The sequence below is a fragment of the Manis javanica genome, chromosome 13, assembly GCF_040802235.1.
Source record: "Manis javanica isolate MJ-LG chromosome 13, MJ_LKY, whole genome shotgun sequence".
Classification (NCBI taxonomy): Eukaryota; Metazoa; Chordata; class Mammalia; order Pholidota; family Manidae; genus Manis; species Manis javanica.
In genome coordinates this window covers 92439427-92457406 of record NC_133168.1, presented here as the reverse complement: position 1 = coordinate 92457406, position 17980 = coordinate 92439427, and the positions used below count along the sequence as shown (strand labels likewise).

At 56.2% G+C, this 17980-nt stretch overlaps 1 protein-coding gene across 1 annotated transcript; it reads right to left on the bottom strand.

Annotated features, from left to right (window-relative positions):
• Nucleotides 1-4356: 4356 nt before the first annotated feature.
• On the bottom strand, nucleotides 4357-8773 carry LOC140845425 (uncharacterized). Its single transcript, XM_073219500.1, has 8 exons — nucleotides 8440-8773; nucleotides 7777-8300; nucleotides 6692-7024; nucleotides 6440-6543; nucleotides 5886-5955; nucleotides 5090-5155; nucleotides 4680-4748; nucleotides 4357-4554 (listed from the first exon to the last, which is right to left on the bottom strand). Exons 1-8 carry the CDS (start codon nucleotides 8756-8758, stop codon nucleotides 4357-4359), a joined length of 1683 nt encoding a protein of 560 aa, XP_073075601.1. The 5' UTR covers nucleotides 8759-8773.
• Nucleotides 8774-17980: the final 9207 nt, after the last annotated feature.

The following is a 17980-nucleotide window of genomic DNA, read 5'->3' as shown; positions in this document are numbered from 1 at the left end:
CAGCGGTCAGCTCCCAAAATGAGGGTGAAAACCCCCCTTCAGAAGTCTGCCTCCCTCAGCACCCAACATCACCTACAACTTCAGTTAAAGAGAGAAGGGTGCAGCTCCCAGCTATGCCCAGTGTTTTGCCCTGAGGATTTTCCAATCTTACCACCTTTCTTCCTGTTTGCTGGTTCTGTGATCTTTCTCCTTCCTTCTCAAACCAAATTTTTTCTGAAACTTCTCTACAGTGTTGTTTCGGAAGAAATATGTTACGTTATAAAAAATGGCCTGAGTTCCTCAAAATATATTACCTGAGCTGGGACCGTGCCGGCTGGCAAGGGATCCCTAAAGCAGGTACTGGGCACGGAGGCCGCGGAGGCATAAGCAGCCAAGGAGACAGAAAACCGATGTCGCCTCTCACCGACATGCCTCACTTTGCCCTGATTGGCCCCGGAGGATGGCTGGCTAGCCAGAGACGGGTAAGATTCCTCAAGGGAGGAACAACCTAAGACAGGCACAGTCGCAGAGGGGCCATCAGGAGAGAACTTGGGGGCCAACAGAGGTGAGGTGCAGATCCTCACCCCCCCCCCGACTCTGCAGAGGCCTGAATCTTCACCATCTCCGAGCAAAGTCTCCTCCTCCCATGGCTGCATCGCTGCCCAGGCTCAGCTTGAGACAGGGACCCTGGGCATAGACACAATAGGGTGAGGGTGGGGGCCTCTGGAAAAAGCAAGGCAGGGTAATTACAGTCAGAGCAGTGTGACTATGTGCAAGGAAAGCCCCTATCACAACTCTGTATTAAGCATTATACACAGTGAGATCAGTAATATTCCCCAGGTGAAGGAAAGTAGTCCGTGTTTTTATTGTGCTAATTGTTTGTAATCATGTGTAAGATTTACTTGAGCCTCCTAAAAGGCCCAGCTGATTTTTTTTAACTTTACCTATATGCGGTTTTTCCTCCTTCATCCCCTAATCAAGTAATTTGCAGACTGGACAGTTCACTTAGCAAGCTAGCCCAGCCATAAACAGCATGGTAAAGACAAGAAAGATTCTATCTTAAAGCTAAGATTGCATTTTGAAACCCAGGAAGTTAAGAAGTAAGATTTTTAATGTCCTGCCAGAGGGTTTCAGCCCTGGGCAAGTTCAGTACGGATTCAATGTGACCAATGAAATGATAGTAAAACGTTCTTGGGGTGAAAGGATGGACCGCTGGTCCAGTGACCACCCAGCAGGCCCAGGGCTGCTGCTTTGTTTTAGGGCCCAGAAGCTCTTCTGTGTCAGGTTGAGACTGGTGGGCCGTGCAGGATGACAGGTCCGACCTGTGCCACAGCCCTGCCAGGTACCCGCCTGCCCTTCTCCTGCCCAAACCTACCTCCCTATGTGGCTGGGGAGCCTGAGGTCATCCCTGGGACCACCATGTAGGCAGATGGCTCTGAGGGTGCTGTGCGCAGGGCCAGGGGAAGGAGGTAGGGGTGGCCTGCGTGTCCAGATTTTACCTCCTGTCACCTGGTCACCTGAGGCTGTCAGGACGGCCCACGTCTGCCTCCCCAGTCCCAATCTGGGGCTCCACCTGCAGCATAAGGCCTGGAGAGTCTCTCCATCCTGGAACCCCCGAAGGGGGTGTTTGTGCTGATCCTGGAGCTCCCCTCCAGGCCAGGCCTCCCCTCCTGGGAGGGTGAACACATCCTGAGAGTCCTGGGGGAGCGTGTGGGGAGATTCAGAGCCAAGTGCCTCGGCTCAGCCTCCCCAGCCATTTGTCACAGACATCAGGCCACTCAGCCAGGACCCAGGAGGAGGACACCAGGGGACTCAGACCAGCCTGGTTTGGGGATGGGAGGCTGAGGGGCACTATGGGGGAGGACTGGGAACCCGGGAGCTTTGGGGGGTGCTCTGAGGTGTAAAGCATGGAGAAAGTGGGCTCAGACAAAGCCCCCCCAGTGGAAGGCATGCACCTCTTGGAGGTGCTTTGAGAGACCAAGTTCAAAGTTTTTCGTAAAGGAATTTTCTGGAATGTGTGGAGCAGCTGTGCCTCATTAAATGGGACAGTGCTAGACTGGCGCACTGCAGCCCTGGGATCTACTTGGGTACATCTGCAGTGGTGTTCAAGATGTGAAGAGACACCCTGGGGTTTCTAATGAACAAGATTTGGTGTCTGATCATAATCTACAGGTGACAGGAAATAAGGTTCAGTTTCTGTTTGAACAGCCCTCCCCCGTGTTGCTGAGTTGTGCCAGCCTGGGGCTTGGAGCGCCCTGTTCTTCCTCAGCACCTTATGGGGGGAGGACAGAGCATGGAGGACAACCTGGCAGAGGTCAGGGCCCCCATGCGTCAGAGAGTTTGAGGCTGGGGTGGGGTGGGCTGGGGCACAGGATGTCCGCAGGAGGGGCAGAGCTTTCAGAAGAAAGAGCAGTGTGGTGGCAATCCGTTCAGCATTTATTATATTCTGCACAGGGATGACCCCAACCCCCAGGAACCATAAACCTCAGAGACAACACCCAGAGCACACTGCACCTGGGGAGGCTATTTCTCAGGGATGAGGGGAGGAAGTTGTACAGGGAGCTCCCCTGTAAGCAAGTCCCGGTACCCTGTGACAGTCGGCCACCCCTGCATCCTCGGATGCCTCCGCTGGGCATCAGGAGGCCATGGTCCCACGCAGCTCTGCGCTGAGTCTATTTCCATCCTGGGAAAGGCCGGGCCTCGTGAGAACAACACCCACCTGTTCCTGGAACCCTGTGGCTATGACTCAGTGGCTGACGGCGCCCAGGGACAAGTTGGTGTCATGGCGGGAGGCCACCTGTACAAAGGGGAACATCCTCCACACGGTGGGGCGGCTCACCTCTGTCCAACGGGCCAGAAGCAGAGGGGACGACACAGCACGAAGGTGGCCAGGTGCGCCGCAGCTCCATACGGGTCCTTGAGGATGCAGCGGCAGCCTGGGGAGCTGCCCGAGTCGGCCGACGGAGGAAGTGCCAGAGCAGCTGCCCCGGCAGAGGCTCGGGATGAGCAGCGGGAGGAGGAGGAGCAGCAGGCAGACTGGGGTCCTGGGGCGCCGGGTGCCGCCTGCCCGAAGGGGAAGAAGCTCTCCTCCACATGCAGCCAGGACACCAGCAGGGCCGAGGGCCCGATGACAGCAGCTACAGGGCCACGCGGGTGATCAGAAGAGACAGGTTATCCCGGGTTCCCCCCATTATCCTGCTTCCACCCCATCCCCACTGCCCTCTGGGCTCCAGGCCCTGTGCAGAGGGTCCTGTCAATCACCAGCACCCAGGGAGTCCCTGTTACGGGAAGGCTTCTGAGCGTCACCTACTCACAGAGGAGGAAACTGGGTCCCAGAGGGGGCCGGGAACCACCCTTCAGTCTGGCACAACCGATCGGCAGTGGAGCGGGATTGCAGCCGCACCGGTCTTTAGGACGCCCCACGCCGTGCATGGCCCAAAGCTTCCCTGAGGCTGGGGAACAGCCCACCCCCTGCTGATCGCCCCAGCCCAGAAACTCACCTGGCCCTGGCCCATAAGTTTAAATCTTGAGGGACCTGAAGCACTTAAACAGTCCTTTTCTGCCTGCCCTCTGACCTGGGGGCTCCAGCTGGCAGGACAGGCCGTAGCTGCAGGACAGAGGGACACCTGTGAGCCCCTGGAGCCCCATGGCAGGGGACCCTTCTCCCATAGCTTGCCGGCAGATACAGCCCACACCCCACTCCTGGCAGCCTCACCTCTGGTCCTCATGCAGGAGCTTCACTCTCCGGAAAAAGGACAGGAAGTGCTCCTTGGGCTCCAGGTCATACTGCCTGGCCAGGAACTTGTATGTGAGGAGCTCCACTACAAAGTCAGTGACCTGGGGCAGAGGAAGGACAGGATGCAGACGAGGAGGGGGGTGAGGAGTGGGGCACTGGGATGATCCCAAATCTATGCTCACAGAAACCTGCCTTCCTTCCAATGCCATCCAGCCTTGCCTGTTCCCACTGTTGGGTCTCCAGCTCCTCCTCCAGGAAGGTGGCCTTGATGCCTCCCAATCCCCCACCTTACAAAGCCTTTAGTCTCCTGAGCTCTCCGTGTCTTAACTCTCAACACACGTTAGACCCAGGGGATGGCCCAGACAAGGTCCTGTCCAGGGGGTCTTGACTACATCCCTCACCTTTCATGGCTGGGCACTCAACTCTCTATTTTATACCATCACCCTGGAAGGCAGCAAGGTGGCAAAAGTACATTGAAACAGCCCCCTGAGCCCAGAATGAGGCCGGTACGTCCCCACCCTTTCTCAAGGTGGAGGACCGCCAGGGCCCTCCAAGGGGCAGGCCTGCCCAGAAACAGCACCCGGGTCTGGCCCGGGCTCGGGGCAACCAAGAAGCGGGAACTGCATTGGGGAGCTGAGGCATCAGGCGGGAAGGCACTGCCAGCCCCCGATGTGCTTCCTGCTCTGAAGGAGCAGCATCCCTCCCCCTGGGCAGGGCCTGACGGGGAGACCAGTCCTGCCCACAGGCTTCCCCCTGGAGCTCTCAGCCCCGCCTGCCCTGGGGCCAGGACCGGGGCTTAGGTGGGCCCTTCTGGCAGTCCTCTCCAAGAAGCCCAGGTCCTGGGGTAGAGGGGAGACGCTCAGGAATGGGGGTGGTCCGGTGCTGAGAGGTCCAGGCTCACTGGGGGATCTCTCCTCGCTAAACCCCACCATCCTGCCCCCCTGAGCCCTGCTGGGTCACTCACGTCCACATGATATTCCTGTTGTTTCTCTAAGGCGTCGTACAGGATCAGTGCGAGCGGCGGGATCATGCCCTGTGTGACCGGGGTGGGGAGGTGATGAGTCCCCACCTGCCTCAGGGGCGCCCACAGAGCCTCCCCTGAACCCCACACCCGCAGCCCCCAGCTCCCTTGGACCACCCTGTGCGGCCTCCCCCCTTCCCTTCGCCCTGCTCTCCCCTCCCGGGCCCTCCCAGGGCTGGCTTTTGGCCATTCCCAGGACCTGTGGGCCTGGCACCTGTCCTCCAACTTCCCCCTGTACCCAGCTGCTCTCGCCCCCCTTCTGGTCACACCAGAGCTGGCAGTTCAGAGCTGGTGGGACCAGGAGCAGGTACAAGGTCACCCCACCACCCTGACCCTGGCCACCCCACTCTCACCTGCTTCTTCATATCCTGGGATGCCCTGGGGGACTGGTGCCATTTCCTCACTATGGCCCTCGCGTCCTGCAAGGTGCACGACACTCAGGTGCTCATGCTCCCCTCCCACGTGCCTCCCACAGCCAGACCGTGGTGGATGGATGCCTTGCCCGAGCCCCCTGGCACCTACGCTATCCCCACCTACAGCAGGCTCTCAGCCCAGAGCAACCCCACCTCCGGCACACACTCATACTCCTGCGGGTCCTTGGGCCATGGACACCGCCATGAGAGGGTCAGGGGAGGCCCCTCTGCCTCCCAGGGTGCCCTGAGCACTCACTGTCACCCGGCAATCAGCACGGCTCCCCTCACATGACCAGGGGGGTGCACAAAGCTGAAGCACTTCTTGTGGTCTCTGAACCCTTGCTCACCTGGGAGGCCCGCCCGCCAGGCTGACGGCAACCCTCCATGTGCACATGGGGAGCCTGAGGCCACAGAGGGGTCATGACAGGCTCAGGGGACCCAGGGGAGAAGCCGACCTTGCTCAGCCACAGGCCCCAACCCTGCTGCCGACGCCACACCAGCCCCAGCCCTGACCGGGGGACTGTCCCCTGGGTCCTCAGTGGATGTCAGGCCCGCAGTCAAGTAGAACAAGGGAGGGAGACAGACGAGGCCCTCATGGGCCTGGGGGACCCTACTTTCCCTATCAACTTCCCCTGCACACCCCGCACTCCTCGAGTCTTTCCCAAAGCTGTGCCGCAGCGCAGCAGAGGATTTGCCCCAAGAACCCCTCCCTTCCAGACATCCAGCCCCCATTTACCTCGAGGAGCTGCTTCCCTTTAAGCCCCTTGTTCCTCTTTTTAAGTTTTCTGTAGATCCAGGAGCTCTTCCTACGGGGAGGGGAGAGGAGGAGGGACACATGCGGCCAGCAGGCGGAGAGTCTCGGGGCCGACCCCTTTTCCCAGGGATCCTAGAAGGCCCACTAGCCCACAGGAGGCTTCCCACCACGGCCCTGAGCCCTGGAAATCTGTGGCCTGCAGAGGGGGCTTCATGTTTCCACCCAGGGCCTCCATTCCCTGTTCTCCCGGGGGCGAATCTGCTTTGGGCCAGGTCGCTGTCTTGGGGCAGAGACCTCCTGCTGCAGAGCACAAGCTCCAGATCTCCAATGGGCTTCACCCCACACCTGACATTGGAGGAAACTGATTCCTGCACGGGTACCCCTGGCCTAACCCACAGGGAGCCAGAAGAGCCCGCCATCCTCGCCCCTAGGCTCTGCCACCCCCCAGGAAGTCTCAGCACACTGAGGGACACCGCAAGATGTAGGGGTGTCCCTGTCCACTCAGGTGCCCCGGTCCCAGGGACAGGACTACCCACCAGGAAACATGTCCCCAGGTGTTCTCCAGGCGACGTACATGAGGGTGCTGCAGGGCGACGATGATGGAACGGAAGGACCCGAAATTTCTGAGAGACAGACACTCCTGGGAGGGAAGACAGAGCTGAGAGCGTGGCCTGCTTCTCTGCTCTATCCCCCATGAACTCCTGTCCTTAAGGAGACACACACCCAGGGAGCCCAGCACACCTGGTACCTGCTGAGCAGCCCTCCTGGGTGGAGGACTGTGGCTCAACCCAAGGAAGGGTCCAGGGATGGCTGTCCCACCCCCGGGGCCTGCTAGTCCAGGTCCACAGGCACCCATCCTGAGAGCTGGCAAAGGAGGGGACCCCGGGGGCTGTCCCATGACAGACCTTGGCCACCTGGATCCAGAACTCCACCACTCGGGCCCTGTCCTGGGCTGTCGTGCTCGGGCCGCCGAGGCAGGAGGAGATGACAAAATGAAACGTGGTACCAAAGTGCTTGATGACGTTAAGGATGTTGGGGTTCAGGAGTACAATGGATTCCCTCAGTGGATGTCTCTCTACATAGACCTTGCATTCACCACGTTCAACCCTACTGTACAGCTCCTGGGGATGACAAGAGGTGTCATCCAGCTGTGCCCCTGGTGCCCCTGTTCCCAGGCTGGGTCACTGGTCAGAGCTGGGGCACAGGCAGCTGGGGATGTGCTGTGAGCCTTGTGGCCATCCAGACTTCAGACCCCGTCCACTGAGGCGCCCAGGACCAGATGCACAGGACCCCAGAGTGATGGGACACAGAGGGGCTTTGCTCACAGGCACCCTCACTCACGTCTTCCCTGAGGCACAAGGCGGCTCACCCTGCCATCCTGGGGCATCTGCCTCTCATGCTGCCACCCCGTGGATCCCGATCCCCACTCAGGTGCAGTTTCCCCTGAAACAACTCCACCCAGGGCCTTTGTTGGTGTCTGTGTCTCCCACGCAGTCAGGTCCATGGCAGGGGCCTCTGAAGTGCGGAGGCCATAGGAGCCTGCCAGGCCAATGGCCCGAGGACCTAAGGCCCTGGCAGCACCTCCCTGAGCACCCCTCCCCTGCCCTGCCCCTCCCAGCCCAGCCAGGCTCTGCACACCTTCCCTCCGCTCCTTCTCATTGGTCTGTAAGGATCCCTAAGGGCCAGCCATACTGTCCCCATGTGGTCAGTAAGGGCATAGGGGTGAGGAGAGTCTCCCAGGGCACGTGCTGAATCCGTGGGGAAGCTGGGACATGTGCCCAGATCACAGGAGTCCACGTCGGAATGGCAGGTCTGGGGCAGCCCGTGACACAGGGAAAGCCCACCCCCGACCCTGAGATCCTGCTCCGCTCACCGCACACATCAGGGTCAGCTGCTCGGCCACCAGGCGTGGGGCAAATGCCAGGATGGTCTGCTCCTCCTCCTTCGGCAAATCCCGGGTGCTCACGGTACAGGGGCTGGTGGGCTCCAGGACCACCTGTGGCTCTGCCCGGCCCTGTGCCATTCCTGCAGGTGCCATGGGCCCCGTGCCCGAGGACTCATGGGGCTCCAGTTCGGGGCCTGAGACCACTCCTGTAATATCCCAGGGGCTCGCAGCACTGGGGCTGGTGGGCTCTGGATCTGGAACTGGCTCTGCCACGCCTGGTGCCATTCTAGCGAGTGCCCTGGGCCCCAGGCCCGAAGGCTCATGGGGCTCCAGTTCAGGGCCTGGCCCCTGGGCTGAGGCCTCTGCTGGGACATCCTCCGGCTCTGCAGGGGCTGAAGCAGGTGACACTGGCCGTCGCTCCAGCACAGGGGTCTCAGGGAGCTCCTGGACGGGCTCTAGCCATGAAGTCGGCCCTCCCCGTGTCTCTGGAGCCAGGTGCATCTGCCGTAGGTCTGGACGAGGACACAGAGAAAGGGTCACCCCGGGGCTGATTCCCCGCGCCTTATAATCACAGAAGAGCCCACACTGCCTTGAAGGGAACCCCAGTCCGGGAAGCCCACCCTACATGGTCCTCTGGCCGCAGCCCCTCACCTTCCAGCTCTGCCACCGTGGGTCCCAGGTGCTCCTCCTGGACCAAGTGGTGGAGGACTCGGCCCACCAGGGTGGATGAAAGCTGGCTGGCATCGATGGCGCAGGGCACATGCTCGGGCTCCCAGGCAAGGCGCCTAGCCCATCCAATCCTGGGGCTGGGGTAAGGCCGGGGGGTGGCAGAGTGAGAAGCCTGGTCCTTCCAGCCACACTGCCCTCCGGGTCCGCCCTTGCGTGGGCCTGGCCGCTGTGCACTCCCCTGCCTGTCCAGGCACCTGCCCCTCCCCCTTCCTGACCCTGCGCGTCTGTCCTGGGACCCCATCCTCTCCCATCCTCCCGAATAGGAAGTCCCCAGTCGTCAGCCCGCCCATGGGAATCCAAAGATGAGTGACCTGCTGGGCTCTGCTGTGCGCCCCCTGCCCCAAGGCCTACACGCCTCCTCTACCCATTTTGTGCACACAGGCAGTGCCCCCTCCTGGCCCAGTGAACGCTCACTTTCTCAGATCCTCCTCTGGCCCCTTGTCATGCCCCCCATTACATGAGGAGGCGGTGAGGGTATCGCCCGTGATGCTTCCCGGCTGTGACCTGCGGATGACGTCTGAAGTGACTGCCTGACTCCACACGGGACGGGGTCCCAGTACTGTGTCTGTTTCTTTCACTCAGTTATGCTAAGTGTCCCCAAAGGGTCTGCACAAAGTGGGTGCTTCATACCTATTGTGGCTGAAGGAAGTCCTACCCGAACCTTCCGAGGTACCCCTCTGCTGTCCCCAGAGGTCCCTCGTGTGGCCATGATGAGGACAAGGACCGGGTACAGCCACAGGGAATCGTGAGCCTCCATTCCAAAAGGCTGCTTCCCTTGTGCTTTTCCAAATGAGCCAGGCTCCAAGCCACTGATGGGTGAGGCCAAAGGCTTCTCATTGGGTAAAGAGAAGTATGCCCCAAAGTGGCCCGGCTTCGCCGGCAGTTCTTTCTGCACTGCCAGGCACCAGGGAGCCCCTCTAAGCTCCTCTCGTGTTACCCATGGGCACCGTAACAGACTGATCGCCAACCACCCTGCCTGTCAGAGGAGCACGCTGAGCCTCAGACACATGTGGGGACACTCAAGACACACCGCGGGCTGTGGGCAGAGGCCCGACTGTGAGGAGGAGGGGGTGGGTGCTCACCGGGGGAGCCACTGGCCCGTGGTCAGCTGGTCAGCGTCCTCGGGAGGGAGTGTGACCTTGGGTGCGCTCCAGCTGGTGTTTGGAGCTAGTTCCACTCGTCCCGTGAGCTTTCTCCCCTTCCTCCTCATTCCTGTCCGGGGCACCCTGCGCTTGGGGACATCAGTCTCATGGACAGATGGCTCAGGTTCACGCTGAGGGGGGCAACAGGGAGATAGTCAGTGGGAAACCGAGGAACCACCAGGACAAGGGAGGTTTGCACCTCACCCGAGAGCCCCCAGCCCCGTGAGATGCAAGCAAGGAGCGGCACGGGGTGCCCCCGGGAGCGAGGTTCCACGCTCTCTCGAGTGGGTCTGTTGACCAATCTCGTGGGGCAGCCCTGGGAGGGCCCTGGCAGGTTACCAGGCTTGTAGTGGGGTCCTGGAGTGTAGGCAGCCTGCCCCAGGTGCAGGGAAATGGAGTAGGTAAATCCATCAGTCAGCTCCTCCTCGCTCCCCAGGGTGGAGCTCTGCAAAGCCAGAGCCTGGTAACGAGGTAGGAGGCAACCGGGGCTGCGTGGACCTCCCCGCAGGGAGCAGTGTGGAACCCAAACCCTGCCCCGGAGACCAGGCACAGAGGGCCATCTGCGTAGACATCCAGTCCCTGGGGGAAGAAGAGGTCACCCCCCGGGCTCAGGATTAACATGTGGGTGGAAGTACCTGGTCCCAACACTCACCTCCATGTCCTGAATGATGAGACCAGCGCTGTGACACTGACTGCCCCCCTCCTCCCCAGCCTTCAGTCCCCCCATGCTGCACACCCACCACACACACAGAAGAAGCTGGGGGAAAGGTCAGCCCGGGATGGGTCACACAGTGGCCTGGTCCTGGAGGGGCCCGCTCTGGGCTGCCCTGTGTTACCTCGGGGCTCCTCGGGAGACACGGACAGAGGCGTTGGAAGTGTTCTCTCAGCCAACGCCCACAGCGAGCAGGAAGACTCTCCGTCTCGGCTTCCCTGACTCCCACGCCTTCAGAAGGCTCCACACAACAAGACCGCATGTTGCTCTGTCGAGCGCCTCCGGTCAAGTGAGCAGGACTGGGGTCTGCGACCAGGAGCTGGGTTCCGTCCGGGTCACAATTCAGGTTCTACTGGGCGTGTCTTGAGTGACATCACCTCTTCAAGGGTCCACTTCCAGGGCCCCTACCTGCATTCAGACATGCCCACATGCCCCTCTGGGCTGCTGACTGCCCACCCTCATGGCCCTTGCCATGCATGAGTACACAGATCTCCACCAGATCCCTCCCCTTGCTCTTTGGCAATGACACCAGGGTCCCAGCTCTGAGGAGACAAGAGCTGAGCTCAGGCCGCTCTTTGTCACCAGTTCCCTGTCCTGCTGAAGCCATAGTACCTCCCAGGAGCTGCCCAATGTCCCAGCCTGCACAGGGAGGGTCATGCCAGACATTCCTCCCTAGGGACATCCCCAGGGATACATGGATGACCCCTCCAGCTCCTGGGGGCTGGTGTCACGTGTGTGTGACTCACAGACTCAGAGATGGAGGAATGCCAACCAGGCTTGGCACGGAGCGTGGAACAGCACGCAAGTCAGGCTGGGGTCCGGGCCTTGTGATCTTGGCAGGTCCGTTCCCCGCTAGGCCATTTTCAGGTGTGCACCTGGAAGGGGTAGCAATGAGAGGGGTTCCAGGTGTTGCCATCTACTGGCATCCACCTTCCAAAGGTCCAGGCTGCTCTCAGACTAGGTGCTTTTCAGACCAATCAGTAAATGGGTCAGAGTAGCACACTGGAAATGAGGTCTATGTTGCCTCCGAAATCCGAGGTGGTCCACCAGAATGCTATGCTTTTTTATTTTTGGAGTGAAGAGGGGTCAGATACAGCAGCTTATTCATCACCTTAGAAGGGAGTGCTTGGCATGCTCACACGATAGACTTCTAGAAACTTCTCTAAGGTGAAAGACCCCTGAATTTTTGTTGGATTTATTTCCCACCTTTCGACACGTGACTGATCTTCCAATATGATTAGACTAGTTGTACTTCCCGATCACTGGGTCCAATCGGTATAGTACCATCAATGGGATGGGCCAGTGTGACGTCTTCTGGAAGGAAAAGGAGAATGAAGATTCCTTCTGACCAAATGACAACCTAAGTCTGGAGGTCTGATATGCCTCTGAGATAGTTTTCTCTCCTTGTCGACTGAAAGCTAACTGCCCTGCTGGTCTTTACTCACAGGAAGAGAACAAAGAGCATTTTCCTGACCAATACTTACACACTGGGTGCTTGGGGACCAAGTGATGAAGCCCCATGTGCAGCAGTAACTGCAATCTGAGACACTCTGATTACGTTGACAATCATGCACTGGCATCTACAAGATTCATCTCTTTTCGGAGTAGGCCAAGTGAGTGACTTCAACAAGGGTATGTGGAATCACCACTCCGACATCTTCCAAATCCTTGGTGGTGACACCGGTTTCTGTACTCTCTCCTGGAAGGCGTTACTGCTTTCAATGTGTACTTTAGAGGGAATCCTAGAGGCTTGTGCTCGAGCTACCGCACAGCACGAATTCCTTGCCGGCACAGTCCCCTGTGGCTAGCGAGGAGGAAGGCCGGAGCTCTGCGTTCCTCCAGGACAGCTCGGCCTTGGGCTCTGACACCGAGGGAGCGGCACTGTGGGCACTTGGTCGGGGGGCCGCTCCTGATACGGAAAACCGGTCCTCGTCCCTTAAGCCAAATCACGAAAGACAGTGACAAGGTTTTGAGGAAAGGAAAGAATAGTTTATTGACTTGCTAGCAAACGAGGGAGTGGTAGGCTCCTGCCTTAGAGAACCACCGTCCTCCTGACACACAAGCGGTCAGGGCTTTTCAAGGGGAAATGGTAGGAGAGAGGCTGGGGTGCAGACACATGAAGTAGCAGCTTGCAGGGGTCCAAGCACACATTCCTGCACCAATTCACTAGCTTTTACTTTTTCTTTTCTGCTCCTCCTCAGTCCCCTGGGACAGGATGCTCTTCGAGTCCCTTTTTTAGTGAACTTTACTGACCTTAATTCCCTCTCATCCCGCTACTATCTATTTTTCTGCCTAACACTCCCAAGACTGACCAGCCTCTCGGTAAACATCTCATAGACATGCAAACACGCACTTCAGGTCTACAATGGGTGACACCCAGGCAAGGATCCTGGCTGTAATTTCCATTTTCTCCACACCATTCTGGTCCTTTTAACAAAAAGAGAGAGGTCCTGGTTCAGCCCTTAGTAAACATAGCTACTTGACTGGTGGTGGGAGGAAGAATTTCTTCTGTCCCTCAAGGTTCCCTTACCTGGTCTAAGAAACAAATTGACATGAGACAGATTAACAGGAGAAAAAGTAACAAAATTTAATTAAGTACATACAGGGAGGCCATAGACACGTGTTCCACAGACAGGGTGTGGGTAAAATTGTAGTATTTCCACAATCTCTTGGCCTGGCTATAGTGCATCTCCGTATCAACAGGTGTTTCCAAGGGGTGGAGAGAAGTAGTCCGTCTTCACGTCAGTGGGTAATCACGTAGGCGAACGAGGGCTTATCTGCCCCAGAGAGTTTGGTGGGAGTATTTGCTCTCTTCTACTGCATCAGGAGAGAGACGCAGGGCGACTGCTTGTAGGCAATAAATGGCTTTTAAACATTATTTGTCCCTTTGCCTGATTTCGCTTTGAAAGGTATTTTGCCCTGGGATCTGCCCTCCCTGGATTTACACAGGGAGAACCCCTCACCCCGTGGGTCCCTGCCCCTCACCCCAGGGCCCCCATCCCTCATCACAGGGCCCATCACCCCTCACCCTCAGGCCCCCAACCGTCACCCCAGGGCCCATCATCCCTCACCCCCCAGGGCCCCACCCCTCACCTCAGGGCCCATCACCCCTCACCCCCATGTCTCCCCGCCTCACCCCCAGGGCCCCACCCCTCACCCCAGCGCCCATCATCCCTCACCCCCAGGCCCCCACGCCTCACCCCTAGGGCCCCACTCCTCACCCCAGAGCCCATCCTCCCTCACTCCGGGACCCCACCTCTCACCCCAGGCCGACGAGATGCTTTTGTTCCTTTAGAAAGATATCTAGAAAATCTACGGTCACTTGAAAATTAAGTAACTTAATAACACGTGAGTTATTTACAATAGCCAAGAAATGGAATCAACCTAAGTAAGTGTCCATCAGTTGATAAATGGATAAAGAAGAGATGGTGCACATACACAATGGAATATTATTCAGCCATAGGAATAAAACGAATCCTACCATTTGCAACAACATGGACGGAGCTAGAGGGTATTATGCTCAGGGAAATAAGCCAGGAGAAAAAAGACAAGTACCAAAAAATGATTTCACTCACCTGTGGAGCTTTAAGATCAAAGCAAAAACTGAAGGAACAAAACAACAACGGACTCAACCCAAGAATGGACTGACAGTTACCAAAGGGAAAGGGACTGGGAAGTGTGGGTGGGAGGGAGAAGGGGAATGAGGGGCATCGGGATCAGCACATGTAATGCAGGGGGTGCGCGGGGAGGGCGGTACAACACGGAGACGACCTGTAGTGACTCTACAGCGTCTCCCTACGCTGATGGACAGTGACTGTAATGGGGTGTGTGGGGAGACTTGATAATGGGGGGAATCTAGTAACCACGTCGTTGCTCATGTGACTGTATTAATGACACCACAATAAAATAAATAAATAAATAAAAACACGTGGGTCATCTCGAAATATTAGAAAGTACATTGAACAAAATAAAAGTCCCCGTCTGACAGCTCTCGCGGCCAATGAGCGTGCAGCGTCCCTCGAAGGCCCGCCCCCGAATGAAGGCCGTAGCCACCAATGAGCTTGGGGAGTCAGGCTCAGGCCCTCCCCCGACTGACCGCACCCGAGGCCAGTGAGGGAGCGGTTCCGCCGAGCAGGTACCCATTGGGCGCGCTCGCAGGAAACATATCTCCGGCGGCGGCGTAGTAGCTGTAGGCGCCGCAGCCGTCACATTGAAGAGTCAGGTTCGCGAGCGCCGCGAGGAGGAGCGGCTCCCGCAGCTCAGTCCGTGCTCTGGTCCGCCGTCCGTATCCGGGTGCCTCCGGCCTGCGTCCCGCCCGCGCAGCGAGCCCGGCGGAGCCTTGATGGTGGACCGGCGCTGTGCTCGGCTGCGCCTTCCTCCCGGCGCGCAGGCCCCGGCGGCACCGGCGATCGGCTCGGACTTGGAGCCGCCACCCCGTCCGGACCTGCGCTCGTCCAGCTCTGCCGCCTCCAGCCGTGCACCGTCGGACCTGCTGCGGAGCGTCCAGAGCGGGCCCCACTTCAGGGGTGAAGGCGACAGCGACGGCTCTGTGGGCCGCAAGGTACGTGGCGGCGGGGCCCAGACGGGGCGCGTGGACCCCTGCCTCCGCCTGGGGTCTCGGTGGTGCCGGTGAGGGGGCGATCGTGCGAGTGCTCGGTTGGCGGCTCGGAGCCTGCGGGGTCGTGGGGCGGCCGACGCGGGTGCTGGGTCCTCGCTGGCCCCGTACCGGGGCCGCTCCGCCGACCTCCCGCCGCCGGCCGGGACGGGGCCGCAGGCGGAGGGGCCGGGGCCGCGCAGGCGGGGAGGCCCGCGGGCGTCTTACCGCGTGTGGAGGTTCTCGGCGGCGGCCTCGAGGGCGAGGGCCGGGCGAGCAGAAGGTCAGGCGGGACCCGCGGCGGGGCGGCGGGGGAGAGGCCTCCGGAGGCCGCGCCTTCAGAATTAAAAGTGTTTTCCCGAGGTGCCTGTGGTCCTTGTCGTTGGGGATTCCCGATTCAGTTTCCTTGCCGGTCATTGGTCTGTTCAGGTTTTGTTTCTTCCTGGGTCAGCCGTGGAAGGTTGCATTTTCCTAGAAAGCTGACCATCTTCTAGGTTCTCCACTTCGTTACCATATAATTTTTCATAGAATTCTCTCATAATTCTTCATATTTCTGTGGTGTCCGCAGTGATTTTTCCTTTCTCATTTCTGATACTGTTCATGTGCGTTGACTCTCTTTTTTTCTTGGTAAGTCTGGCTAGGGGTTTACTATTTTGTTTATTTTCTCGAAGAACCAGCTCCTGCTTTCATTGATTCTCTCTATTGTTTTATTCTTCTCTATTTTACTTATTTCTGCTCTAATCATCATTATGTCCCTCCTCCTGACTTTGGGCCTCACTTTTTCTTCTTTGTCTAGTTTGGTTAATTGTGAGATTAGACTGTTCATATGGGATTGTCCTTCCCTGAGGTAGGCCTGTGGTGTAATATGCTTCCTTCTTGCCACCGCCTTCGCTGAGTCCCACAGATTTTGCCTTGTTGAATTATTGTTGTTATTTGTTTCCGTCTATTGCTTGATCTCTGTTTTTATTTGGTCATTGAGCCACTGGTTATTTAGGAGCATGTTGTTAAGCCTCCATGTGATTGTAGGCCATTTCATCGTCTTTGTGTAATTAATTTCTAGTTTCATACCCTTGTGGTCTGAGAAGCTGGTTGGTACAAAAGGCTCTTTTTGTGGCCTAGTATATGATCTGTTCTTGAAACTGTTCCGTGTGCACTTGAGAAGAATGTGTATCCTGCTGCTTTTGAGTGGAGAGTTCTGTACATGTGTAAGGTTCATCTGTTCTAATGTGTTGTTCAGTGCCTCTGTCTCCTTACTTATTTTCTGTCTGGTTGATCTGTTCTTTGGAGTGAGTGGAGTGTTGAAGTCTCCTAAAACGAATGCATTGCATTCTATTTTCCCTTTCAATTCTGTTAGTATTTGTTTCACATATGTAGGTGCTCCTGTGTTGGGTGCCTATATATTTATAATGGTTATATCCTCTTGTTGGATTGACCCCTTTATCATTACGTAATGTCCGTCCTTGTCTCTTGTGACATTCTTTGTTTTAAAGTCTATTTTGTTCAATACAAGTACTGCAACACCTACTTTTTTTCTCCCTATTAGTTGCATGAAGTATCTTTTTCCGTCCCTTCCCTCTTAGTCTGTGTATGTCTTTGGGTTTCAAGCGTATCTCCTGTAAACAGTATATACATTGGTCTTGTTTTTTTATACATTCAGTGACTCTGTGTATTTTGATTGGTGCATTCAGACCATTTACATTTAGGGTGATTATTGATAGGTATGTACTTACCGCCATTGCAGGCTTTAGGATCGTGGTTACCAAAAGGTAAAGGGTACCTTCCTTAGTACCTAAGAATCTAAGTTAACTCACTTAAGTATGCTATTACAAACACAATCTAAAGGTTTTTTTTTTCCCCTCCTCATTCTTCATATATTAGGTATGGTATTCTATACTCTTTGCCTGTCCCTTTTTATTACCTCTAATGACAGCTATTTAACCTTAGGAACACTTCCATCTATAGAACTACCTCCAAAATACACTGTAGAGACGGGTGGTGCAAGCTAAATTCTCTCAGCTTTTGCTTATCTGGAAATTGTTTAATCCCTCCTTCAAATTTAAAAGATGATCTTTTTTATTTTTATTTATTATTCAGTTGTTATAATTTTTTGTATGATTAATCTACAATTACATGAGTGACATTATGTTTACTACACCTCCCCCATCATCAAGTCTCCCCCACATACCCTTTACAGTCAGTGTCCATCAGCATAGTAAGATGCTATAGAATCACTAGTTGTCTTCTCTGTGTTGCACAACCCTCCCCAAGCCCCCCCCCCATTATACATGCTAATCGTAATGCCCCCTTTCTTTTTCCCCCTTATCCCTCCCTTCCCACCCATCCTCCCCAGTCCATTTTCCTTTGGTAACTATTAGTCCATTTTTGGGTTCTGTGATTCTGCTGCTTTCTTGTTCCTTCAGTATTTTTGTTCTTATACTGCATATGTGAGTGAAATCATTTGGTACTTGTATTTCTCTGCCTGGCTTATTTCACTGAGCATAATACCCTCTAGCTCCATCCATGTTGTTACAAATGGTAGGATTTGTTTTCTTCTTGTGGCTGAATAATATCCATTGTGTATATGTACCACATGTTCTTTATCCATTCATCTACTGATGGACACTGAGGTTGCTTCCATTTCTTGGCTATTGTAAATAGTGCTGCGATAGACATAGGGGTGCATCTGTCTTTTTCAAACTGGGCTGCTGCATTCTTAGGGTAAATTCCTAGAAGTGGATTGTTGAGTATTTTTGCATGTATGTTTGTCAGCGATATTGGTCTGTAATTTTCTTTTTTTGTGGTGTCTTTGCCTGGTTTTCGTATTAAGGTGATGCTAGCCGCGTAGAATGAGTTGGGAAGTATTCCTTCTTCTTCTTTTTGGAAAAGTTTAAAGAGGATGACTATTAGATCTTCACTACATGTTTGATTAAAGTCAGCAGTGCAGCCATCTGGTTCAGGTGTTGTGTTCGTAGGTAGTTTTTTGATGACCAGTTTAATTTTGTTGCCAGTAATTGG